The sequence below is a fragment of the Chelonia mydas genome, chromosome 12 (assembly GCF_015237465.2).
Source record: "Chelonia mydas isolate rCheMyd1 chromosome 12, rCheMyd1.pri.v2, whole genome shotgun sequence".
Lineage (NCBI taxonomy): Eukaryota > Metazoa > Chordata > Testudines > Cheloniidae > Chelonia > Chelonia mydas.
In genome coordinates, this window is record NC_051252.2 from 39723407 (window position 1) to 39751331 (window position 27925).

General features: G+C 48.6%; 1 protein-coding gene across 6 annotated transcripts in view; it reads left to right on the forward strand.

The window, feature by feature from the left end:
- The window catches only part of TANGO6 (transport and golgi organization 6 homolog), an 86250-nt gene that overhangs the window by 14434 nt on the left and 43891 nt on the right, over positions 1-27925 (forward strand). For 2 of the 6 annotated variants that reach the window (XM_037877784.2, XM_037877782.2), the window contains 8 exons: positions 2285-2367; positions 11197-11309; positions 12999-13175; positions 15635-15761; positions 17090-17281; positions 20107-20241; positions 25837-26373; positions 27662-27719. In XM_037877784.2, the coding sequence (XP_037733712.1) occupies positions 2285-2367; positions 11197-11309; positions 12999-13175; positions 15635-15761; positions 17090-17281; positions 20107-20241; positions 25837-26373; positions 27662-27719 (1422 nt within the window). Of the gene's footprint in view, positions 1-2284; positions 2368-11196; positions 11310-12998; positions 13176-15634; positions 15762-17089; positions 17282-20106; positions 20242-25836; positions 26374-27430; positions 27535-27661; positions 27720-27925 lie in introns of all 6 variants that reach the window. The other 4 variants (XM_043525949.1, XM_043525951.1, XM_043525950.1 and 1 more) reach the window with 4 other exon arrangements.

The window sequence follows — 27925 nt, forward strand, 5'->3', positions numbered from 1 at the left end:
GGAGACCCTTGTGCTCCCCCACCCACCCAGGGCCGCTGGGGCACTCTGACCACTTTTGGGAGCAGTGTGGGGCTGCGGCAGCCCTGCTACACCACCAGAGATAGCAATTGATTGGGAGAGTCCCCAGGATCGACCTGTCGATCGTGATCGACGGGGTTGGTGACCACTGTCCTAGATCTAACGTCAGCTATCCACACTTCAACCCTTTCTCCTGGTTCTTCTAATTTTTACTTTTTATCCTTATCAGCAGAACTGCAGCTGCAGCTATTTTGTATGCTTACACAACACCCAAGTTATTCCTGACTATCAGGTGTTCTCGCTTCCAGTTAATGTTAGCTGAGTGCACAAAATTGCTGTGGTTTTGTCAATGTCTCTTGTAACATTAAAAGGAGTACTTGTGGCACCTTAGAGACTAACCAGTTTATTTGAGCATGAGCTTTCGTGAGCTACAGCTCACTTCATCGGATGCATAGCTCACGAAAGCTCATGCTCAAATAAACTGGTTAGTCTCTAAGGTACCACAAGTACTCCTTTTCTTTTTACGAATACAGACTAACACGGCTGTTACTCTGAAACCTATCTTGTAACATTGCCATCACTGTAATGGGAAATAAATTTACAGTACGTCCTTACCCACACATCCTCCCCCCTTGCCCTGGCTACACTGTGGTGCAGTCTCAAACAGGCCGTGACTTGCAGCATAGCTGAATCCCCTGGTCGCATGTCCCCAGCTCCTCCCCTTCCTCCTCCCCCTCCTCCTCCTCACTTTTCAGGCTAGAGGCCTGTGGCTTGGCTCCTTGGAAGCATCCATGGTGGTGTGCGGGGTGCTGGTGGTGTCTCCACCAAGTATGGCATGCGGCTCTTTGTAAAACGGCAGGTCTGTACCTTGACACCGGGTCTACTGTTGGCCTCCCTGGTCTTCTGGTATGCCTTCTACAGTGCCTTCGCTTTCATATGGCGCTGCTGCTGGTCCCTAGTCCTGCAGCCCCGTGCAATCTGCTCGTAGATGTTGATATCTCTATGGCTGGTCCATAGCAGTGCCTACACAGCCTCCTCTCCCCACAGGCCCAGGGGATCCAATATCTCCTGTCTATTCCAGGCTGGAGCATGTAAGCAAGACACGAGAAGTAATTCTCCCGCTCTACTCCGCACTGAGTAGGCCTCAACTGGAGTATTGTGTCCAGTTCTGGGCGCCACATTCCAGGAAAGATGTGGACAAATTGGAGAAAGTCCAGAGAAGAGCAACAAAAATGATTAAAGGTCTAGAAAACATGACGTATGAGGGAAGATTGAAAAAATTGGGTTTGTTTAGTCTGGAGAAGAGAAGACTGAGAGGGGGCATAACATTTTTCAAGTACGAAAAAGGTTGTTACAAGGAGGAGGGAGAAAAGTTATCCTCCTTAACCTCTGAGGATAGGACAAGAAGGAATGGACTTAAATTGCAGCAAGGGAGGTTTAGATTGAACATTAGGAAAAACTTCCTGTCAGAGTGGTTAAGTACTGGAATAAATTGCCTAGGGCGGCTGTGGAATCCCAGGGATGGTCTAGATAATACTTAGTCCTGCCATGAGTGCAGGGGACTGGACTAGAGACCTCTCAAGTCCCTTCCAGTCCTGTGATTCTGTGTGTGGCGCACGTAGCCTTCATGGTCAGCTGGGCAGCTGCATGCAATAATGGAGAGCTGCTAGGTGTGCTCACCATTCCGGGCAATCAGGAGAAGGCATTTCAAGAATTTGTAGGGCTTTAAAGAGGGGGGGATGGGGCTGGCATGCTTCCAGTCTGCTTGACCCTGGGCAGTGGAGTTCACAACGGAGACCAGAGAGGTCAGTGTTGGGCATTGTGGGACAGCTGCTGGAGGACTGTTAGGGTCGATATAGGTAGCGCAGCATTTACACTCATGCTGAATCAACCTCAATACATGCTCCATGGCTCAATGCCACTCGGGGAGGTGGTGGTACTATGTCAGCGTAATGGAGCACTTGCATGAATTGGAGACCAATTTAAGTGTAGACACATGTGCAACTAGATCAACGCAAGGTGGCTTATGTCAGCCTAACTTTGTAGAGTAGACCTGGGGGCTGCTGATTTCACCCTTAACTCTTCACTTCCCTCCATCTATTATCCTATAACCTATTTGCATGTGGGTCCAGTGTTGCTCTACTAAACTGCTTTGGATGCTGTAGCCATGTGCCAGGATGGTGTCACTCTCCTGCTCCCAGAGGCTACTCTTTGAAGGTGCACGTGGCAGCAGAGTCTGGATGCTCATGCTCTGTGTTTTTTTTAGAGATGGCAATGGAAGACTTACCAGCAGGGACTGTGCTGGTGAAAGAGGCAGAGCTCAGCCGCTGCGTGGAAGATGTGTTCAAGGTACAGTATCTCATCTGGATCTCTAGTATGTGTAGCTGTTGCCTAAGGATTGAAGAGAAAACTGTACATCCGAAGTCAGTCTTCAAGTCTGGGACCCTGCTGAGCCCACTTAAGATGAATATTCTAAACTATAAAAGAGAACAAAATCTCCAGTGCAGTCTCAATGCTGAAATAAGGCAGAGTCAGGAGCGCCAGAACCAGAGGAGCCATGCCTGCCAACTTTTTAATGTGGGCATAGTTTAAAGGGAGGGGGGCTGCGTCACCCCACCCAAGCTGCAAGCCTCAGGCAGGCACAGAGTGGTGCCGGCAGGGGCTGCACTTTGTGGTGGGGAAGATAAGGTGATCAGCTTTCCCACCATGAAGCGCAGCCCTTGCCAGCAGCACCAGCCTCTTCTCGGTGGGGTGGGCTGAGATGGGCCCCCTGGTTCCCCACCCAGGGCAGATGGAGGGTCCAAGTCTTCCCACAGCAGCCCGGGTTCCCTGGGTGGCTCTTAGTAGTGGCCAGCCGGTTCCAGCTCTGGCCTGGCTCGGGGGCAGGGCCTCGTGGCCCCACCACTTCTACCAAGGTTCCCGCACTCCTGGGCCGCGTCAGTAAGGTTTTGTCTATGTAAACAATTAGTCTGTTGCAAGCTGGGGTGTGCTTCCACCCCACCATAGCCTCCAGCAGGCTGTCTGTGTGGATCCTGCTGACACACATTAACAGTTTGTTAATGTGCTTTGATCTAATCCTCTTTGAAATGGGACTAGATCAAAGTGCATCATCGAACTGCTTATGTGCTTCAGGGTCTATGTGGACAGTTAGTCCATAAGAATGGCCATACTGAGTCAGACCAAAGGTCCGTCTATCCCAGTATCCTGTCGTCCGACAGCAGCCAATGCCAAGTGCCCCAGAGGGAATGAACAGAACAGGTAATCATCAAGTGATCCATCCTGTTGCCCATTCCCAGCTTCTGGCAAACAGAGGCAAGGGACATCATCCCTGTCCATCCTGGCTAATAGCCATTAATGGACCTATCCTCCATTAAGTTATCTAGTTCTTTTTGAACCTGTTATAGTTTTGGCCTTCACAACATCCTCTTACAAGGAGTTTCACAGGTTGACTGTGCGTTGTGTGAAAAAATACTTCCTTTTGTTTGTTTTAAATCTGGCTGTCTATTAATTTCATTTGGTGACCCCTAGTTCATGTGATAGGAGAAGGAGTAAATAACACTTCCTTATTTACTGTCTCCACACCAATCATGATTTTATAGACCTCTATCATATTCCCCCTTAGTCATCTCTTTTCCAAGCTGAAAAGTCCCAGTCTTATTAATTTCTCCTCATATGGCAGCCGTTCCATACCTCTAATAATTTTTGTTGCCCTTTTCTGAACCTTTTCCAATTCCAATAGATCTTTTTTGAGACGGGGCGACCACATCTGCATGCAGTAATCAAGATGTGGGTGTACCATAGCAGGCTACAGCGGGGTAGATTTGCACCTTAGCTTGCTGCGAACTCATGTTCATGTAGACAAATCCATAGAATAACCCTGTATCAAGTACAACCGTGGGGAGACTGCTACTTTTCTGACGTGACTCAGAGACACCTCCGGACCCTTTCAAGCACCGACGCCCAGAAGTGTTACTGGAAAGGGTCACAGAGCTAATTCAGCATAGGAGAACTTGCTGTTTGGCTCCTTCCCCAGAAGCCAGAGTCGCTCTGGAGGCACACTTGAGGTAAAATAGGCTTTGTTCTTTCTGGAGAGTCTTGCAGCAGGCAATGAGTTACTATTCTGATCTCGCATCCCTGCTTCTTTGGGTACGCTGTCTCTGGGTGATTTGGAGCTGATTGTAGAATCTAAATCTTTACACAGGATAGCTAACCATTCTGCATTCCTAGCAGCCAGCTTTTAAGCCGTTTAATGTGTGCCATGTTAATTTTATATTACTATAGTTTATCAGAATGTAGTGCTGTACCAAGTCAAATGCCTTACAGGAGTCTAAATATACTACATCAACACTGTTACCTTTATCAACCAAACTTGTAATCTCATCAAAAACATATATCAATATAGTTTGACGGATCTGTTTTCCATAGACTCATGTTGAGTGGTATGAATTATATTACCCTCCTTTAATTCTTTATTAATCAAGTCCTGGATCAGCTGCTGTATTATTTTGCCTGGGATCTATGTCAGGCCATGTCTGAAATAAGTCAGGTCATCCTGTTTACCCTTTTTAAATATTGGCACAATATTAGCTTTCTTCTAGTCTTCTGGAACTTCCACAGTGCTCCAAGACTTATTGAAAATCAACATCAGTGGTTCAGAAAGCTCCTGAGTCAGTTCTTGTAAAACTCTTGGATGCAAGTTATCTGGGCCTGCTGATTTAAAAATGTCTAACTTTAGTAGCTGCAGTTTAACATCCTCCTGGGATACTGGCGGAATGGAATGATTGTTCACATCACCATATGAATGACTACATCATCTGTTTTACCCAGATACAGAACAGAAATATTTGTTATACTTACTGTAAGGCTGTTGTCAGGCTGAATACAGTTACAAAACAGAGGTAAAGCCTATTAGGACGTGGGAGGAAAAGAAATGTCACCACTCAGCCACAAAGGATACACTGTTCTTTTTGGCTGCCCAGTGTTACACTAGAGTGTACAAAGTCAGGAAATGGCTTGGATGAAGAATTCATGGAGTGACTTATTGGCCAGGGATGTGTGTCTAAGTGCCCCAGGTAGAGTAGGCTGGAAAAAGCAAAAGAAGGCTAGAGCATCAACTGCTTCTGGAAACTGGAAAAGGACTAAGGCACTGAGGTGCTTTCCTGTATTCTTGCAGCTGCAGGCTGCTTAATAGGATCTCTCATAGGGTGGAAGTGACCAGGGCACTGCCCTCTGGCAGCTGTTTGGAGACCTGTGTGGAATGAATTTCTCTGTCCAGTTTTTACTGTGCAGCTGTCCACATCACAACTGACACCTGTCAGTGATCGTGTGGGCAGCCTTAATAGTGGTACCAGACATTCTATGGGGACAGTTCCTTCCTCACTGTCGTTTGCCATCCAAATCAGGACTGAGGCATATGGGTGGAGTGAAATGTGGGGAAACTTGAGCTGTTTCTGTCATTCCTCTTCCTGGATAAACAGGAAACTTCAGTCTCCAGGGCTGTTATCTGATACCTTTCCCTGGAACTAAACTTGAGTAGTTCAAAAAGTGTCAATATTTTACAGTGAGGGTAATTAACTATTGGAACTGATCTAGGGACATGGTGGTTTCACCATTGCTGGGAGTTTTTATATCTAGATTGGATGTCTCTTTTTAGAAGAGATGCTCTAGTTCATCCAGAATTCATGGACTTGATGCAGAGCTCACTGAGTGAGGCTCTATGCCTGTGCTCTGCAGGAGGTCTGACTAGATGATCACAATGGTCCCTTCTGGGAGGGCTGGCCCTAGACCAAATGGTGCCCCAGGTGAGGAGTGTTTTCGGTGCCTCCCCTCCATTTGTTAAACTTTCGAATACCTTATTTTTTATTGCATTTGTAGCCCAATTCTCAACTTTGATGCACTATTTGCATGCATGATTTATCCCTCTCATTATAAGATAATTTGCATGCTAGGATCTGTAAAGCTATATTTATTCATGCCATATATAAGCAAATAAAAAAAAATTGTTTCCTCTAAGCTTAGAGAAACTTTTTAATTTTCAGAGTAACGGAAATGTACTCGCATCAAGAGATTGAACGGTGCCCCAACATTGGGTGGACCAGTATTAAATTGTGTTGTAGCAGGTGACCGCCTTAGAATGTTAACCCTGTGTTGTTCTGTTTCAGATATTTTCCTATCAGATTTGCTTCTTGCTGCAAACTATATTGCAATTGAGCTTTTTGCTTCCTATACTGAGCTCCTGAAGGCTTCTTTGAGGGCATCTTTTATTTTCTACGGGGGAAAACAGCACTAGGGAGAGCAGTCTTAGAAAGTCATCAAACATTACGTGTTAAGCATGGCAAAAGAAAGAACCGTATTTTTTGTTGCATAGATAGGGGTTCGATCGATATCTCTGGCTTCTCATTAAATGTCCTTTATTAATTGCTGCCTACACTTGTCAAGTCTTAAAACACACGTACACTTTCACAATTACACACTAAAACAAGGATCACAATATCGCAGCTGGGCTGTCAATTCACTTCAGTTTGTTCTCATATCTCACTGACTGGCGACGCCCTGCCCCTTATGTACCCATGAGGACATGGCTGACAACATTCTAGGAGGTTCAAGCAAAATCTAGTTCTCAGAAAGTCTGGAAGGTTCCACAAGATTCTATAAAGGTCTAGAACATTCTAGGAGGTTAGTGAAAAATGAAGCCATATACGGAATACCTGAAACATTTTACTTTAAACGTTCTATTTTCTCTTTTGCCACTAACAACAAAAACAGCAGCCCCCAAGCTGTCACCAGGGTTGCCTGCCCCTAAATCCAGCCCTGCCTTCTGGCCTTAAAATCTATGAAAAGAGATCTGCAGAGGAAGTAGTTCCAAGAACATGGAAGTGAATCACTTTAGACTCCATCTAAAGCTTCATTCTAGCTGCTGGGAGCCATCTCCATTTATACTGTGTCTTTGTCAAGCTGCAATTTGTCAGGGGTTTTCCAGTTTTAACCTTCCCAGAAGAGGGCTAACATGTCTTAATTCCCACAAAACCTAGCTTTTACCATCAGTGCTTACCCAATGCTTGGCAGGAAGCAAGTATGGGTGTAATTCCCCTCTTTCGTGATGCATTCCTTCCATCTGGGGTAGTCCCTCTCAAAACACTGAAGGAATAGTGAGAAAGAAACAAAGTTCTCTTTACCTCTGCTACTGTCAGTATGTTTTCTCCTGACAACAGAAGTTGGAGAATCAGGGGCGGTCAATAGTATAGTGCTTTCCAGATTCCTGATGCCATTGGATTCCCTTGGAGAAATCCTATAACATTCTCAGTGTAAGTATGATGCTGTACCACGTGCAAAGGAAAAAGTAATAGCTTAATTCTAAATTTAAATTCAGCTTTGGCGCAATGGCAGGGACCCTCATCTTACTCTGCAACATGTGGATTCCTCTGTGTTGTGTAATTGCAGCACTGCAGACAAGTAATCTGGTCAGCAGTCACCACCCATTTTTCAGCATCATTACCAAGCAGTGTAATTTACTAGTGTGCTTTCAAGACCTGCTCTTGTATGGTATAGATCAAGAGAAGGAGAATGAGCTGGCCAAGATTTATGGTGATTGGGCCAAGTGCTACCAAAGCTCACTGAAACACGATGGTTTTCCTGCTCCAAAGCACAGGGGGCGCTCTTGTTCAGGTTATAAGAGATGGGGTGGTCAGACAAACTCAAGAGGACAGGAAAATTGATGGACACATGAGCTTACTACCCTAATGGGCCTGTCACTGTCAGCTTGTGCCAATAACCGACTGTCTTTAATGTTACTGCAGAAATCTCGGCAGGCAGGGAGGATAGTGCAGACTCAGCGTTTTATGTGGAGCTCCTCCCAACAATGATTGATTGTTCTTGAAGCTGCTGTGAGAAAACTGCTCCATCTCAATTAAATCGATTGCCTCTTAGCTGAAGTGCCAGTGTGATGCATGCTATCCGAGGGACTCAGATGGGCTCTTTGGAGCAGTGGTGACTTTGGGTGTGGTGGTCTGGAATGCAGGTCCCAGGGCTATGGCTGTGGAGAGGAACTAACCTTCCCTTGTGGTGTTTTCTTAGGTTGTTAAAGGTTCTGCATCCATTTGCTCCGAACTATGTCCAGAAATCTGATGTGGTGAGAGAGGCTTGGGCAGGTATCTTACTGTCCTCATCCCCTCTTCCCACACGTCACTTCTGCCCAATGAAATGCTGTAGAGAGGGTAAAAGGAGTAAATGGCCATGTTGCCAGACCCCTGAATTACAGCCCGGAAAGTCTAGGTATGCAGAGCAGTGCTTGGATTGAGATGGAGCGTTGCATGCTGAGACCTGTAATCGGTGGGAGAGGCAGCAGGCTGCATTGTAGAGCCCCACGGGCATCCTTTAGCCACCCTGCTTGGTGTAGGAAGGTGTGGAACAGAAAAGCCCTAGTGGCTCAGCCCAGGTTGGAGCTTGATCCTCTGCTGTGACCACAACAGCAAGTGGCTTCTTTGGGTCTAGCAGAAAACAAGATTCAAACTAGTCTCAGACTGTTACTCATCTGCAGTGAGCCAGCTCTGAGGCTTAGCCACATGTCCTGACAGGGGAACTTGCTCTCTGCTGTGAGTCCCAGGCTCTGGGCTAGAAGGGCAGCATCTGGAGCAATGGAGTTTAACGGCAAGAAGCTAATGATTGGATCTTCTGCAGAAGCCTTGGCAGTCTGAGCTTTTAAACCAGGGGTGGGCAAACTACAGGCCTGATCTGGCCCGCCAGCCGTTTTAATCCGGCCCTTGAGCTCCCGCTGCCGAGCGGGGTCTGGGGCTTGCCCTGCTCTGGCGCTCCAGCCGGGGAGCAGGGTTGCGGGCCGCTCCCGGTGGCTCTCGGAAGCGGCGGCATGGCCCCTGGCTCCTACACATAGGGGCAGCCAGGGGGCTCAGCTCTGCACGCTGCCCCCGCAGCTCCCATTGGCCGAGAACCACGGCCAATTGGAGCTGCGAGGGTGGCACCTGTGGATGGGGCAGCGTGCAAAGCCTCCTGGCCGCGCCTCCACATAGGAGCCGGAGAGGGGACATGCCGCTGCTTCCGGGAGCCGCTTGTGGAAAGTGCCACCCGGAGCCTGCACCCCTGAGCCTCTCCCTGTGCCCCAACCTCCTGCCCCAGCCATGATCCCCCGCCCACCCTCTGAACCCCTCATCCCCAGCCCCACCCAGGAGCCCCGTCCCACACCCTGAACTCATTTCTGGCCCCACTCCAGAGCCTGCACCCCCAACCAGAGCCATCACCCCCTCCTGCACCTCAACCCCAATTTTGTGAGCATTCATGGCCCGCCATACAATGTCTATTCCCAGATGTGGCCCTCGGGCCAAAAAGTTTGCCTACCCCTGTTTTAAACGCTGTGATTGTTGTAGTGTTTTGGGTAGTAATGATCTGTTATAACTAGCTAGCAGGCAGAGACCAGTCAGGGGGCTGCTCTGTGGCTGGTGTTCATTATGAAAATGCCTCCACAATGAAGCCACATATGGAATACCTGAAACATTTTACTTTAAACGTTCTATTTTCCCTTTTGCCACTAACGACAAAAACAGCACCCCCCAAGCTGTCACCTGGGTTGCCTGCCCCTAAATCCAGCCCTGCCTTCTGGCCTTAAAATCTATTTAAAAAGATCTGCAGAGGAAGTAGTTCTAAGAACATGAAAATGAATCACTTTAGACTCCCATCTAAAGCTTCATTCTAGCTGCAGGGGATGAGGGATCCACTAACCTCCTAGAGTGTGGGTCCCTCATTAATGGCAGCGTGCTTTAGTCCTGACAGCAGAGAGATTAACAATGGAGACTTCTGCTTGCAAGTGTGCAGGTTTTTTGCCTAGCAAGTGTCATTTGATGCTAGAGTGGGAAATGCTCCTTTGTATACCAAAGATGCTGGTTAGGAAGCACGGCTCCACAGGCATTAGCATGGGCAAAACACTCTGCATCAAAACAATAGGCCAAAATATTATCAAAAGAATCTCCTTCCTCACCTAAACTGCTTTCTCACTCTGGGCTGGCATGTTGCATTTGACAGGCAATAGCAACGCTTGGAAGTGAGCCCTGAGATTAGATCAAACCCTAAGAACTGCTGCTTGCCCTCCAGCTGAAAGGGGAATCTGGAGCTGGAAGGAATAGTCTTGTTTAAAGGAACAGTGTCCTCCAAGCAGCACAGTGTCCCAGCTGCTGAGTTGAAGATCATTCAAACAGCTTGCTAACAGGGTCGATATTTTGTTTGCCTCTTCCTGGCACTCTCCCAGTAAAAACATTTTTAACAAACCCACATACCTGTTAATTGGAAATTTACCTTAAAAAATGCACACACTCTGAAATTGTAACTGTGTAACTAATCAGCTTTTTATTTCTTATAGCCTTCTGCACTGGGTGTCTGTAGAGTTGTTGATATAACTGCAGCCATCCTATCAGGGTTTTTAGAGAAATAGTTCAATACAAACCGGTAAAGTGTAAGATTTTTCAGGATTTCTCTCCCTGGGCTTTGGGGCAGGGAAGAGAGATATGGGGTGATTTGTGTGGCTGGTAACTGGTCTGGAGGTGGGGAGAGGTTGCTGAGGGCGGTTATGATGGTATTTGAAATGTATCCGGGTACAGCGCTCTGGGTAGGTGCCTTTTGGAAATAAAGGGAGGGAGGAGAAAGTGTCACTCTGAAGTCTCCTCTAAGTGCTGCCTGTCAGCAGCCTGAGTCGGGGGCCCTCTGCCTTCTCCTTGGATATCTCACTCCGCACACAGCAGCCCAGCTGTCTTCCAGCCTTCGCTTTCGAGGGACTGATCTGTCTGACCGTGGGAATTTGGCTCTGGGTGCAGTATGTTTATAAAGACTTCTCTCTTCAAATACTGCAGTCTGTAGTTTTAATCCCCTACCCCTGAGTGATAGCCGTCCTGAGTAACTGGCTGTAATATCCAAATAGCATGAAGCCCTACTGTAGCTAGCTCTGGCAGTTCCTAGATGACTCTGGAGAAGATGGTGCTGATGAAGGCTGCTTTCCGTGCTTATTAGCAAACAGGAGTCTGGTGTGATCAAGGGATATGGACTCAGAATTGGAAGGGCTGGGAGCAGTAACCTGCACAGTGTACATTCAGAAGTCAGTCCCTACCAGGCATGCATGTGCCTTTCACCCTTCCCTTCCTCTGCACTCCAGGCAGACATTTGACCTTTCTCTCTCCATAGGTGTATGTGGTTGGGAATGAGCCCTCTGACGTGTTGCTGGAATCCTTGCAGCCAGCTCTGGGAGTGATTTTCTCTCTCTATTGTTTCACCAAGCAGAACGTGTCACACTTACGGTAAGGCATGTGGCAAAACCCTTCTGCTAGGTGAAGTGGTAAAGCCCGGCACACAGCTTTGTATCCTGGGGTGGGGGAATCCTCCCCGCTTGGTGCCCAGCTGTAAAAGACAGCGAAATCTGTGCCTTATGCTGCGCAGAGATGGAAGTGTCCAGAAGATGCTCCTGTGCCGAGCACCAGTGCTACATTTGGCACTGTATGGACAAAGCTTGCAGCCCCAAGGAGTTTAGATTCAAACTCACCCCTGACTATGAATGTCAGACTCACACAGCAGACCAGAACCACCCCCCAACTTGGTGTGGTAAGATATAGTGCTCGACTTGGTTCCTGGTAGGTTGGAAACTAGTACTTTGAGGTGGTGACAAGTCTACCTACAGGGTGCTGGGAATCTGCCATTACTGGGGGGTATAATTAGTTCACTGTCTGGCCTATGTGAAACTGACTAGGAAGGAGGGATCATGGTTGCCCAGGGACAGCAGAAAGCCCTGTGTGCGTGTGAGGCGAGGGGCTTGCCGGGGGGCGGGGAAGGGTGTTTTGTGTGCAAGTAGAACTTAGGGACGGGGGAAAACTTTAAATAAATTCCAGTATATGGACCTGAATGTCCTTGTGCTCCCTTGGCTGTTTGAAGTAAAGGTCATTTCTTTCCCGTTTGAGCTGATTCCCTTCTTCCCAGAGGTGCACAGGACCTGCTCCTCTCCTGGCCATTGAACCTTTGTTTACACTGAGCTCTTCGTTCAGTTCTCCCGCCCCTGGAGTAGCACCAGTCATGTGCTGGCAGCACGAGTGCAGACCAGCTGTTGGTGTTTTTGCCACTTTCCTCCCAGCCTGCTTTGAGAAGGGTTGGACAACAGTTTGATAATGATGTTACCAGGAGGTCTACTCAAAGCCCTTCCACCATTCCGAATATCAGTAGAGGCACAAGGGCTTTGACGAAAAGCTCTGTGGAGACACAGCCTTTGCCATCAGAAAGACATCATTAATAATTTCAGAGGTGCAGGGGAACCTCCTTAAAAGAATGAAAACAACAAACTAAACCAGCTGCAGGGAGAGTGGGGCTACCAGGGTGCTGTATCTTTCCAAGAATTCAGCAAGGGTAACTGAACTGCAGCTGCCCAGCACTGGTCAATCTTCCAGAATTTGGCACCTTCATGAAACAGCTGCTGGAGCTCATCCAATTGTTACTGAGTTTATAGGCTATGTGACAGGTTTCAGAGTAGCAGCCGTGTTAGTCTGTATTCGCAAAAAGAAAAGGAGTACTTGTGGCCCTTAGAGACTAACCAATTTATTTGAGCATAAGCTTTCATGAGCTACAGCTCACTTCATCTATGTCACTTCACTCTCTTCCCAATTTCCTCCTCCTCTGATGCCTTGGCACAGAAATAGCTCTGTGCATGGAGTGTGACTGCAGGCAGTCTTCAGGCCCAGTGAATCATTGCAGCTGCCTTATAAGCTCACATAAATAACTGTCACCTCCCTGGGATTTACTGTATCTGTGAGACTGCACATAGGGAACCTTCCAAGGTGTATCTGTGGTCACCTGCCATCTTCCCGGTGCCACCAGCTCACTCTGATGGTGTTTGTGTATTGGAGCTCACAAAACATCATTGTTACATTGCCCCATGTGTCTGTTACAAGGCAACATGCCAATGGTAGAAAATGGACTCTGTCATGGCCTCTCTTTCTTGACAGCTCACCATGCCAGGAGATTTTATTATGGGTCTTGGAGAAGTCAGAGAGAGAGGTGGCGCTCTCCATGCTGGAAGGGTTTACAGGACTGGGTAGAACCATGCAGTTTCTCCATCCGCTGTGCCAGTTTCAAGTAGCTGGTGGAGGTGGTGCCATGATCACTGTCAAAGAGACCATCAGGTAAGAGTCTACATTATGACACCCTGTGTTAGCAGCCTTACACCCACTGCCTGGGGGGTGGGTGAACAACTGTCGTCATTCAACACCTTGGGCTGTTTTATGGCTCAGCCAGTAAGGGGTGCCCATGCAAAGTTCCACAACGTGTGCAGAATATGAAAGCGGGGCACGGGGGAGGGTTTCAAGATGTGGTGGGGGATGGTGTAGTCCCTGTGGATTGTCACCACTAGACAGGGATAGACAGTTGGCTTGGGCTGAGTGCCAAACTCTAGCAGGTGAAACTTCATGGATGGCCTGAACTTTACAGGCAAACGGAGCCAAACATTGCTGGAGCAATGAGGTGTGAAGCTGGAGCAGACTTTTAGCCCTGATACACCTACAAAACCAGTAATAAAATTCATGTTTGGCTTTTATTAGCATTATTAATTTCTTCTTGGGAACCCTTTGTCTTGAGGCTGGATGGCTCAGGGGACTGAGAATAGGAAATGGTCTTTCACTCCTGAACCACTGGTTCAAATTCTGACCAGACTGGTAGTGTCTGACGTCATCACGGCTAATGGCTGATTGGATGCATGTGTGAAATGCATGGAGTGGACATCTGTCACCATCAGCATGGTATTAACTGACCCCCTTGTTGACAGCCTCTGTAGACTGACTGAATGAGCCATAGTGACCGAACACCCCCGGTGCTCCTGGAGATGGTCCCTCCAGGATAGGGGTCAGGCACGTTCGTGCCTGGCGTTACACAGCCATTGCCCGTGGTCTGTTTGCTCTGAGGGTAAATGGAAGACTACAGGCTCCAGCACTATCCGGACAGAGCCCGTCACCAGCAGTACACTCAATTTTAAAAGAAATAGTTTTTGCTTGGGGCATGTATCGATGAGCCAGCATTACCTGGTGGAAAACGCCAGGGCTGAGCCAGGAACTCCTGCTTTGTCACTGGCCTGCTGGGTGGTCAAGTTTGGAGTTGTCTGCACACAGACATTTGCATCCATTTAGTTAAACTGGTGCAGAACCCCACGTGGCTGTTCTTATTCCAGTATAGTTTAAACCTGTGCTTTCAACTTGAATGAACCTAATTAGAATTAAAATAAGTGCCACACAGGGGTTTGCACTGGTTTAACTAAATCAATTTAAAATCACTGCTTAAGTTAAACTGGTGCAACTCTGCATGTTGACACAGCCTCGCTTCCCCTCGGTGTATCTATTTCCCTCATTTATGGCTGGGAAAACAAGTGTAGGGCTGCTGCGTTCATTAATTAATGCTCATCCAGCTCTTCACAGAGGAGTTATGTATGTGCTAAATATTTTGTGTGCATAGATTCCACCCTGGTCATCCCTGCAATGAATATAGGTTAATTAGTGAACTGAATGCTCAGCCATTTCAACTTCATCCCCAGACTGAATGATATTTCATCAGCCACCGTCTGTCCATCCGTCCCCTTTCAGGGAGTGCAGCACAGGGTGTTGCTGTAACCTGGAAGTGATGAAACAGTGTAAACGCTGCCCCAGCTTCCCCTGACCTGGAGTGACAGGTGGGCTGGGAGGGCATGGGAAATACTGAGACATAAAGCTGGATAGATAAGCCAGAAGTCCCTTGTGCTTTTGCGACTTCACGTTGATTCTGTTGCATGGAAAGCACTCCTCACCAAAGGCTTGGCTCATTACAGCTTGAAACCACATTATAAACCTGGATGAGATAGCAAGGGTGCCAGTTCAGGATGGGAAGGAGTGGATCTTATACTGAGGTAGATACTAAATACAACTGAGAACTCTTCCTGATGTCGGTAGGAGAGCTTAGCTTGCTGGAGTTACCTGCTGGATCTGGAACATGGGTTCATACCCCAGCACTCTCCCTCACAGGAACATGGACAAGGCTCTGGCATACAGCAACAGATTAGGGATTCTTCTGGAAGAGAGGTCGTATAATGCCGTTGACCAAAGAGAAGGCAGACAGACCATCCTGTTGCTGGCACACCTTCAACCGCCTGTGGTCTCTCCCACTGGGGTTGGGAGTGATTTTCATGCTTGTTTGAGTCTTAAAACCAGATTTCTGACCCCTGACTAGCTTAAGCAGCACCAAGAATGGGCTAGGCAGCAGGGGCCACCATTGACCATTAGAGCCCTGCATGGTTTTTGCATGAATAGGGACCGTAGTCCTGGTGCCCAGGCCAAATTCCATCTTCAGATAACATTGTCTCTGTAAAAGTGTCCCTGCCGTTTCTGTTGGATACGGTGTTTTCTGCTTCCTGTCACGAACTGGGGTGTAGCACTGCTGTGTGCTGGCTGCTGCATCTTAATGGGGACATGAAAGGAAGACCCTTGGAAGTGTTCTGGAAATACCTACAGCACTTGGGGATGAAATGTGCCAGGGAAATGCTCTTTCCAGGGGTAGTTCAAAAACCAGTGCCAAAGAGACTCTGGGTGGGTTCCTGTCGGGTGAAATGTTGGCTGCATTTCAGCGATGAGGAGGAGGAACTCTACCAGAAGGTCTCCTCGGAGCAGTGGCAGATGGAGCAGTTGGTGGCCCTGTTGACTCTCTGCCAGAAGAGCGGCTTAGCTGGAGACTTCTTCATCTGCTGCTTAAAGGTAAGAAGCTACAGTCTGTTAGCAGCCTGGACTCTGCCGGGTGCAAGGGTCCAGGAAGTGCCTTGCATTTCCAGAGGGTTAACTTTCACATGCCTGGTGGGTCCATGCTGCATGTGGGGAGGGTACTGGGAGAAGGGGGAAGTGCCACTTAAATCTCCTGGGAGTGGTGGGTAAAGAGCCGACAGTTCCAGCGCCAAGCCCTGAGGGGGTGCATGGAGTCCTCAGTCTGTGTGAAAGCGTTAACCCTTGTTCTGACAATGGGAACATGTCTGAAGTTTAATGGTGGGTTTTAAGCTGTGAATAATCCCTACCTTTGCAGACTGCCACTTCCTTGGCTTTCGAGAAGGAAAGGCACTTCCCCAGCTCCCTGCCCCGCGTTTCCTTTTCTTCCTGCAGCTTCGTATCCGACTAACCACTGCCATGGTCCCTCCTCAGTGTTTGCTAGGCCTGGGCCATGCTTTGCTCTCCTTTGCTGCCAGGCAGAGTGTATAATCCGTGTCCTGCTCGCCCCCTTTGGGGTTGGTGCCATGGTGTTATGAGTGCTGCGCTCCTCTGCTGGGCCTCTTTCAATGGCCCCCAGAAGAGCTCATCCTGTGTGTGGCTGGGAAGGGGCACTGGCAGCATAGGGGCACTTCTGTGCTAAGCGAGCGGGGTGCCTGGGCACCACAGCCCACCACCACAAAGCCCTTCTCAATGTGTTCAGCCGATGCTCCTGTTCATTTTATAAATCAGGAAATATACAGTTAAAATCTAGTTTGCCTGGAGGTCAAAGGGTCTCTGGTGTATCTGAGGCCAGTGCCAAAGCAAATGGGCAAGCAAGGCCCTGGCAGATTTACAGCCCTAAAGCGACTGTCCTTAGAGGGAGGCTTTTAGTGTTCCTGCACCTGATACGTGTGAGGAGGTCAACTGCAGCATTTGGGGCCGGTGGTGGCAGTATGAGGAGAGGGGTGGGAGATCCCAGGCCTGGAAAACAGAACCAGCATGAGATCCTTTTGGAAAGCTTGGGCTTTGGGAAAATGGCTGGAGAAGAACCCCCAAGGCCTCAGTGCAGAACAACCCTGCCTTCTTGCACCTGGAGTGAAGATTCTGGGCTAGGGTGAGGATGGCAGCCCAGGGTTGAGGCCTAGCAGCTACTTTAGTAGAACGGACTGCTCTGTGATACTGCCCTGCTGTTCAAATCTGACCTTGTTCTTGGATGTTAGCTGCTGGCAGGTTGCCTGCTGGCTGCCCCTACCTGTGTGGATGGGGCTGTCATTGCCGGTGGCCCTCAAACCAGTTTCCTGTATTTAGCTTTCTTTCTGACGGCCGTGCACTCCCCTCCCTGGCAGGAGCTGACTCACGTGGCTGCAAACGATGAGGCCGGCTTGGATGACGATCCCCTCTCCTGTGAGAGTCTGGTGGAGCTGGAGCAATACCGCAGTCAGCATCTCATGGGGCAGAAGAAGCAGCTGCTTGTTCTGCAGCTGGTGGCCATGCTGTGTGAGCGCGTCTCAGACACCGTGTTCACAGACATTGTACAGGTAGGTCATGGCAGAGCCCATTGGCATGGCACTGGCAGCAGCACTGCATATGGCCAATGCCATCCGACCTGAGGCTCACAGAACGACCGTGAGGTGGGTCCTGTATATGTCTTGGCTGAATCCCTTCTGCAAGTGTGACGTGAAGTCAGACATGGCTGCTGCCTTTCCGTTGGCTGAATCTCACGCAGTGAGGAGGGGCGTTTCCTTCTGTGACTGCAGGGGAGAATCTCCACCTGAAACCTCAAAGATTTCGGCTTGGGAAAAGGAGGCCGCAGTAGCTCTGAGCTTCCCCCAGCCAGCACTGCTGCACCGTGCACGGGTGGGCACCCTGGCGGAAGAGGCAGGGGCTGAGTATCGAGAGCAGAGGTTCTCAACCTTTTTTTCATTTGTGGACCCCTAAAAAATTGGGACTGGAGGTGTGGGCCCCCTCGGACATCTTGGCCATCGTCTGCGGACCCCAGGCTGAGAACCACTGGTCTCAGGGGCCTTGCCGTACTTGGTGTTCCTGCAGCATTTCCAACAGCACCTTCTTCTGGGCTCATAAGAGCGCCAATATTGTCCCCCAGCCCCTCGTTCCCAGAGCCAGCTGGCCTTCTGTTCGCAGTTTGAATAACGCTGGGAGAATTCAGACGCTCCCATGTTACCCAAGCTGCAGAGGTGGCCTGAGCTGCTGCAAGTGGGTGGAAGGAGCCCCCAGCTGGTGGAAATGTGGTGACCAGATACCCTCTGCCTTATTGCCGTGGGGCCCAAAATGGGAGCTACCCCAAAGAACATTACTCTGAATTGAAACCCCTGCATGACATATGAATAGCCAGTAGTCTTCCATGCCCAACACAAATCAACGCTCGGGTGCTCCGTGCTGGCTCTGCACCAGCAGTTAAATGAGCCTCTTCACAGAGTTGGGCTGCATCAGTGCTGCTTGTGGACAAATAAAGAAGTGAGCAGAAGAGCGATGTTAATGTCAAGCTCCATTAGAAATGCAGGAAGCTAAGAGAAGATCAAACGTTTGGGCTGCAAAATGGAGAAGGCCAAAACCAGTCGGGCAAGAAATGTGTGTGTGTTTTTAAACCTTCTTGCAGAGAGTTGTGAACCATGGGGGAAAATGTCTGACCCTATTCTTGACTGCAGACTCGGCATGGAGCATGTGAGGTCTAATCCCCTGGCCTTGTCTTACTCTGCATAATTGGGGAGTGCTTTGAACAGATGAAATGTGCCTAGAGAAGGAATAATTGTTGGGGGCTGGAAACCCTGCAGTGTGTTTCTGGAAAAGACCAATTATTCTTTATGCACTGAATACTTCAAACGATGCCAAGCACTGTGCTGACTATGGAGAAGGGCACAGTCCGTGCTGCAGAGCGCTTACAGTCAAAGACAGCCTACAGGAAAGGGGAGAGAGGAGGATTGTTTCAATGACCATATTTGATCCATGCTGAATGCCTGCTTTGCCATTTGACCCCGTAGCTAGCCAGCATGACTTTGATTTGTGCTGGTGTTAATCTAACCTTATTTTACTGAGCTTTCTATTTGTTCCTTACAGGATATTTTAAACCTGGTCCTTTCTTAATATTTTGCACTGTGTAACTCCTACCCATTCTGTATTTACCTAGTTAATATTTCAAGCCCTAGCCTTTTCCTAATGTATTTGAACCCTTAATCCTCCTCTGTCATCCCTCCCAACAGTGATCAGCTGATGAGTCCAATGCCCTTTGTTTCCCAGCACCTCCTTGGTTCTTGCCCACTTCCTACCCTTTTGCTCTGCACAAACCCCTAGTCACCTGCAGAGACTGGCAGTTTGCTCAGCTAAGGTCAGAAAGGGGTAGTTCCTGGGGGGCTGCTAACATACTGATCCCTGGAAACCTTGCAGGGCTCCTGCCCTCGGAGAGGCCTGCTAATGAATGCAATGAGCTGCATTATAGTCATCCAGGGACTGTGAAGGGCTGCAGTAAAGAAGCAAAGAAAAATGCTGCTTCCCTTGGAATAAAGGACTCAGAAAACCTTGACAGAAGCCAAGCCACTGTTGCTGTTTATAGCCCAGTCTGTCAGTGTGCGCTTTTTAAGGAGTTTCTAGCTAGGCTTTGGGCTAAAACCTGCGATGTATGACTCAGGCGGGGGATGTGAGTGTTGTATTTTAAGTATCAAGCTTCAGAAATATCAGTTTTCTTTCTCAAATTTAAAGGACTGGAGGGAGGGGGAAGGCCTGTTGGTTTGGCTGCAGCCTTGCATTCCTGGTGCTGACAGCCAGGTCTGCTTGTTAAAATTAAAATGGCCAGAACATTGAGGCATAATGTTGCTGAGGTGCTTTTCATAGCAAAGAAAATTAGACAGGCCAAGCTCATAATATATGAGCAGCTGCTGGGGATTCACATCTTCAGAAACACTTCTAATTTGCTCAAAGTATCTCTCAAACTCCTATGGCTTCCTGGTGCCCACCAAATGAATTTATAAATAAATTAAGCAAAGCTGCACTGTCTCCTTTTCCCCTGGATCTCCCAGCCTGTCCGGCACCGTGAGCTCTTTGGGGCAGGAACGGTCTGTTTTTGTTTATGGTACAACAGTGAGCACTGCATGAGTGCCAAACAAAGAATCAGAAGTTCCGCTTCCAAGTAAATACGTCTTTCTCTGGCTCCCGTGGTAGAGGACCACGGCTCCTGTAGTGTGCAGTGCACGGCAGCCAGTCTTCCAAACTGCGGGCCAGCCCATAGGGGTGCAGTCCCATGGGTGTGATGATAGAGTTTGGCTTAGGGACTGAAGGATTATTGTGTCTCTAACTGGAATGATGTGATCTTTCCTTTTCTTCTGTTCCCTAAACTCCCTTCCTTTGGCAGGTGGTGGAATTTGTGGCAGTTACATTGCAGCGGGCATGTGCAAGTCTTGCCCAGGGTTCAGAGGGCACTGTGGAAGCGCAGACTTTGAGCATGTCCATGGGACTAGTGGCTGCCATGCTAGGAGGGGCAGTGCAGGTAAGCCAGGAACACAATGGGGTGTGCGCTTGTGATCTGAATGCATGAAAGGGCCTCTGGAGCCCCTGACCAGCAATGCAGGCTACTCTGGAACATGCATGGCAGCCTGTGCATGGGCTGAGAGGAAAAACTAGAATTTCTGAAACTGGATGGTTAGTTTAGATCAGATTATTTTGAAATTTTGAAAATAGAGACTCTTCCCACTCCTGTGCCTTGCCCCTTGGTGCAGACATGGTTTCCCTTCACCAGGATGACTCTTAGGCTGTGGTTTGGATGCTACAATGCTCCCGTCCCTTTTCTCTCCCCCACATCTGCTAATTTTTGTCTGAGAGTGATGCCAAGAAATTGATTCATGCTATTGCATCAACTGGAGTGGCCTAGAGTGTAATGTGGCAAAGGATGTAGCTGTGTTGTAACAAAGGGACCAGATGATTCACAATTGAGCTGTCTACCTGTTGCTAAAGAGGTTACACTTGTACCTGTTTTGGAAGCATTTTCATGCCATCACGCAGGTCTTTGCACTGTTTGGATCCTACTTCATTTCTCAGCCTCTTCCTCCTTCAGTTTGTTCATTTAACCAAGGTCTCTACAATGTGGTGTGTTTCTAACAAAAAAGCCACCAAACCCTAAATCTGTGAACAGACCCAGTGAAGGAGCATGGCCTGGGTGCATATTTAGTCAAACTACTACACTTCTCCTTTAGTTTAGTTCTGTAAATCTGCTAAAGTATGAAGAGGATAGTGATCCTGCATGCGCCTTGTAAGGTGCACAGAAGGGAGCCCCTCTGGGGTGCACCTTAGGAGCTCTGCTTCTGGGGAAGGCAGAAAATGTTTTCCCTAGCTACACAACTCTTAAAGCATAAGGGAGAATAGGGCCCTGTCTTGGGACTCCTAGGGTCCAGGGGACAGGTTGTTCTGGTGATATTTTGCCACTTAGTTCCAGATTATGGAGTTTACATGTACTTTGCATGCCAGCAGCTTCCAAGTCCTGGAGAATCAACCTTTCCTGAGGTGTGTTTTTTCTCTAAAGTAAATAAATCTAGGAAATGGCATACAAAAAACTCTGTGCAGCTGAGTGCTCAGAAGTGATGAAGTGCCAATTAGTTTCATGCAGAACCCTGACTCTACCAGCAGGTGTGCGTGATCTGAGTCTCTACATGATCACATTGTATTCCTTAAATATTCATGTTTTTAGTCTGAGATGCTCACGTGTAGCATCTTGTAAGTGCATTATTCTGTATATGCCTGTCAGTCCCTGAAAGTCACTTACATGAAAAGTACACAATAAATGAAACTTATAGGACATCCTCCCACCTATTAAGCAGGCATGGGAATAATAGTGAACATTTGCTGAGCACCTAAGTTTGCAGCTAAATTCACTTTCTGGTCAACCGCCTCATTCCCGAATTATACCAAAGGAAGGCTGACCTGCTGATGGAAAAGGGAATTTGTTGTCTCTGTTTGCTCACCAAGTTACTAGAATAACTAATGGGAGAGGAGACACTTTCAGTGAAAACATTCTGGACAGCCTTGGCAGTGAAGTTAGTGTAAGTGTGAAAAAGTGGTGCATGGTGTCACTTGCGTACAGCAGCGGGAATCTGGTCTGACGCTATGCATGTTCAGCAGTAGCCTGTGGTCGTGTGGTTAATGACTGTATCATGATACATGGGCACAAGAGGAAGACAGAAAGTCAATTCTCCACTCTGCCAAATCCCAGCATTTTAGGTTGTCAGTGGGACTGGGGTGAGGGGCATGGATCAGTGTTCACGTCACACTCCCCATCAGTGCCCAGCCCAGATGATCCAACCAGTGGACTAAATTTGGTGATGAATCCTGGTCACGTGCCACCTGAGGCATGTTGTGCGTACACGAAGAAGAAGTAGGACTGGGTGTTACTATTGACTTTTTGGCTGCACGCATGGGGTTAAACTGACAGCTAAATGTGAGGCTGGGAAGGAATTTTGTCCAGGGCCTGGCAGGGTTTTACCTTCCTCTGAACCACTGCCTGGGAGAGCTCCACTCGCATAAGGTGGGCATGTGCCACGGTTGATTTCTTTCCCTTCTCGTTGCAGGGGAGCCTAAAGCACTGAGGGCCATTGTCCCTTCTACTAGCTATGAGCTAAAACAGCCAAACACCGTGTAAATTCAGAGCAGAAGCTGACTCTGCCCTTTCTGTTTTGCTTTCTCACCTAGACTTCTGCTTTCCTTTTGGTGTCTTCTCATTGATCAACTGCCCCTTACCCTCCTCTCTCTGGCAGAGCTACACCTCCTCAGACGCAGAGAATGTGCACTGTAGGTCCGTGCCCCTGACCCACGGTGGATGAGGTAGCGGAGCAGGGCTCCACACTTGTACATGGGCCCCTAAGCCAGACCTGATTCTCACTAGCTCATATCAGCTCGTTAGCCATTGTTAATGGAAGCAACTTAATGTGTCCAAGTCAATTGAACGAGAGAGGTTTCCCAGGGCAGATGGTGGTTGACAGCAGACATTTAGGTTAACATTTAGAGCCCTGCGAATCTACAGATATCTGCTTTATATCTGTGAATATCTGCATTCACAGACCATTTTTGCAAATTTTGTATCCCTGCAGGGCTAAGTGTATTGTCTCAAATGGCCATCACAGAGGATATCTATCTTGGTTTTCAATTAAGTGTTTTGCACAATTGTGCAAAAAAATCTCCTGAAACCACTGGCAAACCATTAGCTTCACTACTCAAGTCTTTGCTTTCCCAGATCTAATGATTGAATTTTGAAACTGTGTTGGTCCCAGGATATTAGAGAGACAGTGTGGGTAAGGTAATATCTTTTATTAGACCAACTTCTGTTGGTGAGGGGGGCAAGCTTTCGAGCTCTGTATAAACTTGTATGCTTGTCTCTCACCAACAAAAGCTGGTCTAGTAAAATATATTACCTGACTCACCTAGTCTCTGATTTTTGAAATGCAGTGCAAGAACTTCTTTCCATCCTCTTCCACGTCCTGATACATGCTGCTAGCAAAACCCTGCAGTGCCTCTTGCAGATCCATGACACGTTGCTACAGCTTCAGAGGGAACTTCTACCCAGTGACGCTCTTGAGTAGCTTGGGCACAGTGCATCCCCCACTGTAAAACAGGGCCTGGGAGGAGCGTGCAGAGGACAGCTTTGTAATCTACCCTTGTGTTGCTGAACCCTGTGGTTCTCTCATGCCTCCCTGCCCCTGCCCTGCACGTCCTTTCTGAGGTTGTAGCTCTTATGCTCCCCCTGCTGGCACTTTGCCAGAGCTAGGCGGGTCAATCAGTGCTGCTCCTTAAACAAGGAAGTAAATGAAAAATGCACCTTAATCACTGCAACCTCGAGAGAAAATATTTGTCAAATGGGAAAGGATGTCGCTGGTGCAGCAGAGAGTGAAAACCAGAGTAGGTGCGAGAGCCCTGCTCCCCGAGTCTCCCCAGCATATGAGATGCTAAAATACCAGGCATTGACAATGGAGCCTTATTCAGAAGGCGTTGAGGTCTTGTGATTTCAGCGGCGGGCCTGGGAGTTTGGATTTCTGTGTTCTCTTGTTGCGTGGTGTGGGCGAGACCTGACTGCACAGGAGCTCAGTTTCCCAGCCAGAAGAAAGTGGATAATATTTATTTTCCCATCTCCAAAGGGGGCTGTGGAGCCTGATTCATCCGGTCAGTCCTAAAGCTCAAAGGTTACTGTTGCCAAACAGGCATTCCAGGCACATGGGCTCTGCTGGGAGAGGCTCTTTGGGAGATCTGGAGATGGTCTGTCTCCTGCTAGCTTGTTGATTAGGGTGTGCAATCACGTGTCTTCGAAGGGCACGTTTCCTCTCCTGAGGAGTGATCGGTTTCTTGAGCCTCTTGAAGATTCCTGACCTGATAGTAAAGTTTTAAGGCCAAGCAGACATCTCCTGGACAGACTAGAGGCAGCACTGGGATTGGCTCTGGTGGTGGAGACGAGATTGGCCCCGTCCTTGGAGATGTGCTGCAATCCTTTGGGATTGATATAAGACTTTTGCTGCCTCCCCCCTGCTCCTGCCCTCCAAAGTCTTCTCCTTTCCGAGTTTCTTTTAGGCTTTACGGTGCTGTGTGCTAAATCCAGGAAATTGCCACTTGGTTTATTTTGTCACGCACAGAGCAATTTTCTCCCTAAAGTAGCATCTTCACCCTTTGCTGAGTTCCATTCAATGGATCTGTTGAGGTGTTGGCTACTACAAAGGCAATTGGTCCAAAGTGGGGACATGTTATAATTCTCATGTGTATTTCCTAATAACCCAGCACTTTCACCCTGTCAGTGTCATTTAACAAGTAAAAAGCTATCCACTGGGAAGCAGATTTTAAATCAAGATCGGATCTTTTTCTAAACGATACACTTTAGTTCAAACAGGGATTAATGCAGGGAAGCCATGGTCTGTGTTATACAGGAGGTCAGGTGAGATGATCACAGTGGTGCCTTTTGGCCGTATGCTCTGGGAATCTACAGTCTGTGAAAAGTGCTTTGTGTCCTAGTTCATGTTCATCTCTGGAATAGGCTTCAGGGGCAGGTGACGCACTTGCTGTGCTTTCGAGAACTGTCAAATGATCGGGCTCATTGCCTGGTCCTAGCAGGCACCTTGGTTCCCTGCACATGACTCCTAGCAGATACTGAGGGCGAGGCAATCACTTGTTTCGATTTACAACATACACAAAAGGCTCCGAGCACCTTTGTCATAAAATAGTCACATAAAGGTTGAACCAGCAGCTGCTCCTCGCCTCTAGGCAAGAAAAAAATAACCAAAGATTAACTCAAACCACGAACAAATACCCTCTTAGCACAAGTGCAGGAGATCACTTGCATTCACCCTACACCTGGAGCGTGCTGCCAATCGCCATCTGCACTCATGAAACTAGCCCTCGTCTCTCTCCGTCCTCAGAAGCATAGGCTGAAGACGGGGCCTTGCAGAGTGTTGTGATGGTCATTAATTACCTGTGCACACTTTTACATGTGATCTGTGTGTGCCGCTCGTCAAGTGACTGCTCACACAACTGCACCTGCACATTTCATGCTCCTTTTTGTCCGTGCTGTAGTGAACGTGGGGCCTGAGTAAATGCCTCTTGGGAGGAGTGCCCCCCCGCGCCCCGCTCAGCGGAGCTAGTGCCGTGTGGCTGAACTGCACTGCAAGCAGACTGTGGCAGGCGTTGGTAGAGGATGCGCTGGAGAAGGAGCCAGTGAGGCTTTACAGAAACCAGTCAGACTGCTTACTGCCGGTCGCTTTCAGCATACGCAAAATCTCTGTGTCTGAAACGCTGCATGACCAGACAAGGACGAGGTGTTCTGGACCTCTGTAGCCACATCTCGGACAGGATAGGGCAATGTGAAAAGCTGCTGTCCCACCCCACCCAATGGTCACACTTCCCAGTTTGGGGCACACTATTATCTGATCCATCAGGCTCACATCCGTGCTGTGCAGTTACTGAGGTTTCTTATTAGATTCAGCTCCATCAGACTGTCTCCCACCACGCTCTCTCCTGGGCCCCTCAGCCCAGGGGAGTGTTCTCAGGAGCTGCTGTAACTCCATGTGTGCATCTCTCATTTTAGGCCATGCCAGTGACAGTTGTGTTTTTCTTTCAGCTGAAATCGGGTGACTTTGCCATCCTAAAGCAGTTGGTGCCCCTGTTGGAGGAGATCTCCCGCATTCATCCTGAACCTGTCATCCAGGAGCTTGCAGCTGATCTGCGCATCACCATCTGTACTCATGGAGCCTTCTCCACCCAAACTGTTGGCACTGCTGCCCAGAGCACCCTGGGGGGAAAAATAGGGTCAAGCAGGTCAGGAGGACAGACCCACACAAACCCCACAGAAAGACCTGAGGACAAAACAGCCGGGCTCATCCTGGGACAGCCACAGAGTAATGAAAATTGCAGCCACACAAACAACAGCCTGACCAGTAACCCCAGTCCTAAAGGAAAGAATGGGGAATCCACTGTGCAGAAAGAGTGCCCCGTTGGGACTCCTACAGCAGACCACACCCCACAACAGCTTCAGGAGCTCCTCTTATCAGCCTATGACCCGGAAATCCCAGTACGAGCAGCTGCCCTGCGGCGTCTTTCCCGTTTGTTAGAGCAGAGGGATCCAGACGGACTAAAGGCTCAGGAGAAACTCCTCAAGGTAGGCAGAACTCAGGACTAAAGCTTGCTTGCAGATCGTGTTTGTTTAATGTGCTGATTCCCTTCGACACTATGCCACACTCAACCTAGTGTCACACTTACTGGCTTGTCTTCACACTTATTACATGACAACACACCTGGGACAATGTGGGCGCTGGGGGAGTGACTCAGGCTGGCCGTACACATGTCTGGGAAGAGCATGCAGGTCCCTTGTTGGCAGTTTTTTTCTGAAGAGCTCAGCCTTCGTCCTCCTCGTGGCCCCAGCAACTCTTACTGTGTTCCCCCTGAACCGTTGGGGTTTGTTCTCTCTCCTCCCCGCTCCATGAAGTGGTAAACGTGATGATTTGGTAGACCCAGTTATTGACCCTGCTAACATGAGATTAACAAGGTTCCTCTGGCCCAGCATGGCTAATGTCCCCAGGCACTATTCCCATGTTGGCCTCTCATGCCCCGCCTCTGCCCCTTATTCCTGGGTTCAGGGTGGAGTAGAGGTAACTTCCATTTTTCTCGGGCTAAAGGAGAGGAACCAGAGTTAAAGCAGGAAAATGCCCACGGATCTCTGTAAGTGAAAACCTCGCATCCTCCCTGTGAATAGCTAAGGAAACAAATTGTCCTCCATGCATTGCAGGGCTCAGAGGCGATTCCTGAGCCACTCCCCACCCCACAGCTGGAAGTCTCTGCTGTAGTGATGGGCAGCTGAGGAGTCAGTGTCTCACTGGCAGATTTCATGAATCAGTGTTACCTTTCTGGCAACCATGACCCAGGCTCAAACCCTTTAACCAGGGCCACGTGCAGTCCATGATGCTGTGGGAATCCACCCATATGACAGCTCTGAGAGGTGTAAATGTCTTCATTCTCATCTCAGCAGGGTGCTAACTCTCAAGCCTAGTTGTGATGATTTAAATTGTCAGCATTTACTATTTCACTGCTGGCAGAAGCATCCAGACAACGTACTGGTCCCTCACTGCTGGCTGCAGAGGCGTGTGTTGGGGTCAGGAGGCAGTGGAACAGCTAGTTGCTGTCAAAGTTTAGAATTTCAAAATTTCTTCTTGCTCCAGACTTGCCTACAAGATGGAGAGAAAAGCTGCTTCCCCACAGATCACACAGGGCCTTGCTTGCAACTCCAGCTTGACCACAACGTACAGAGGCTTCACTCAGAGGGGTACGGTCAGCTCAGAGAAATGGGGAAGTATGGATAACACCCCCAAGTGTGTGGGACTGGAGCTGTCTTAGGTGAGAACATGGGTCTCACACCCCTAAGAAAGTAACTGGTGTGCTTTGTCCTCCAGGTTTTCTTGGAAAATATGGAACATGAGGACTCCTTTGTGTACCTTTCTGCTATTCAAGGTGAGTGCAGTGCCCAAGTTGCCTGAGTTTGGTGTCTGTTATTTTTCTAAGGATTTGCTAGTTAAACGTGCACACTGTGTCTGTCATGCAGAACCCTTCGCTCCTTTCAGTTCCGAGAAGTGTCTGAGCCAAGACCGCTACCAAGAGAGTAGCACAATGATCACTGCCTGGGTGAGATAGGTGGGGCAAGATCTGAACATAGGATC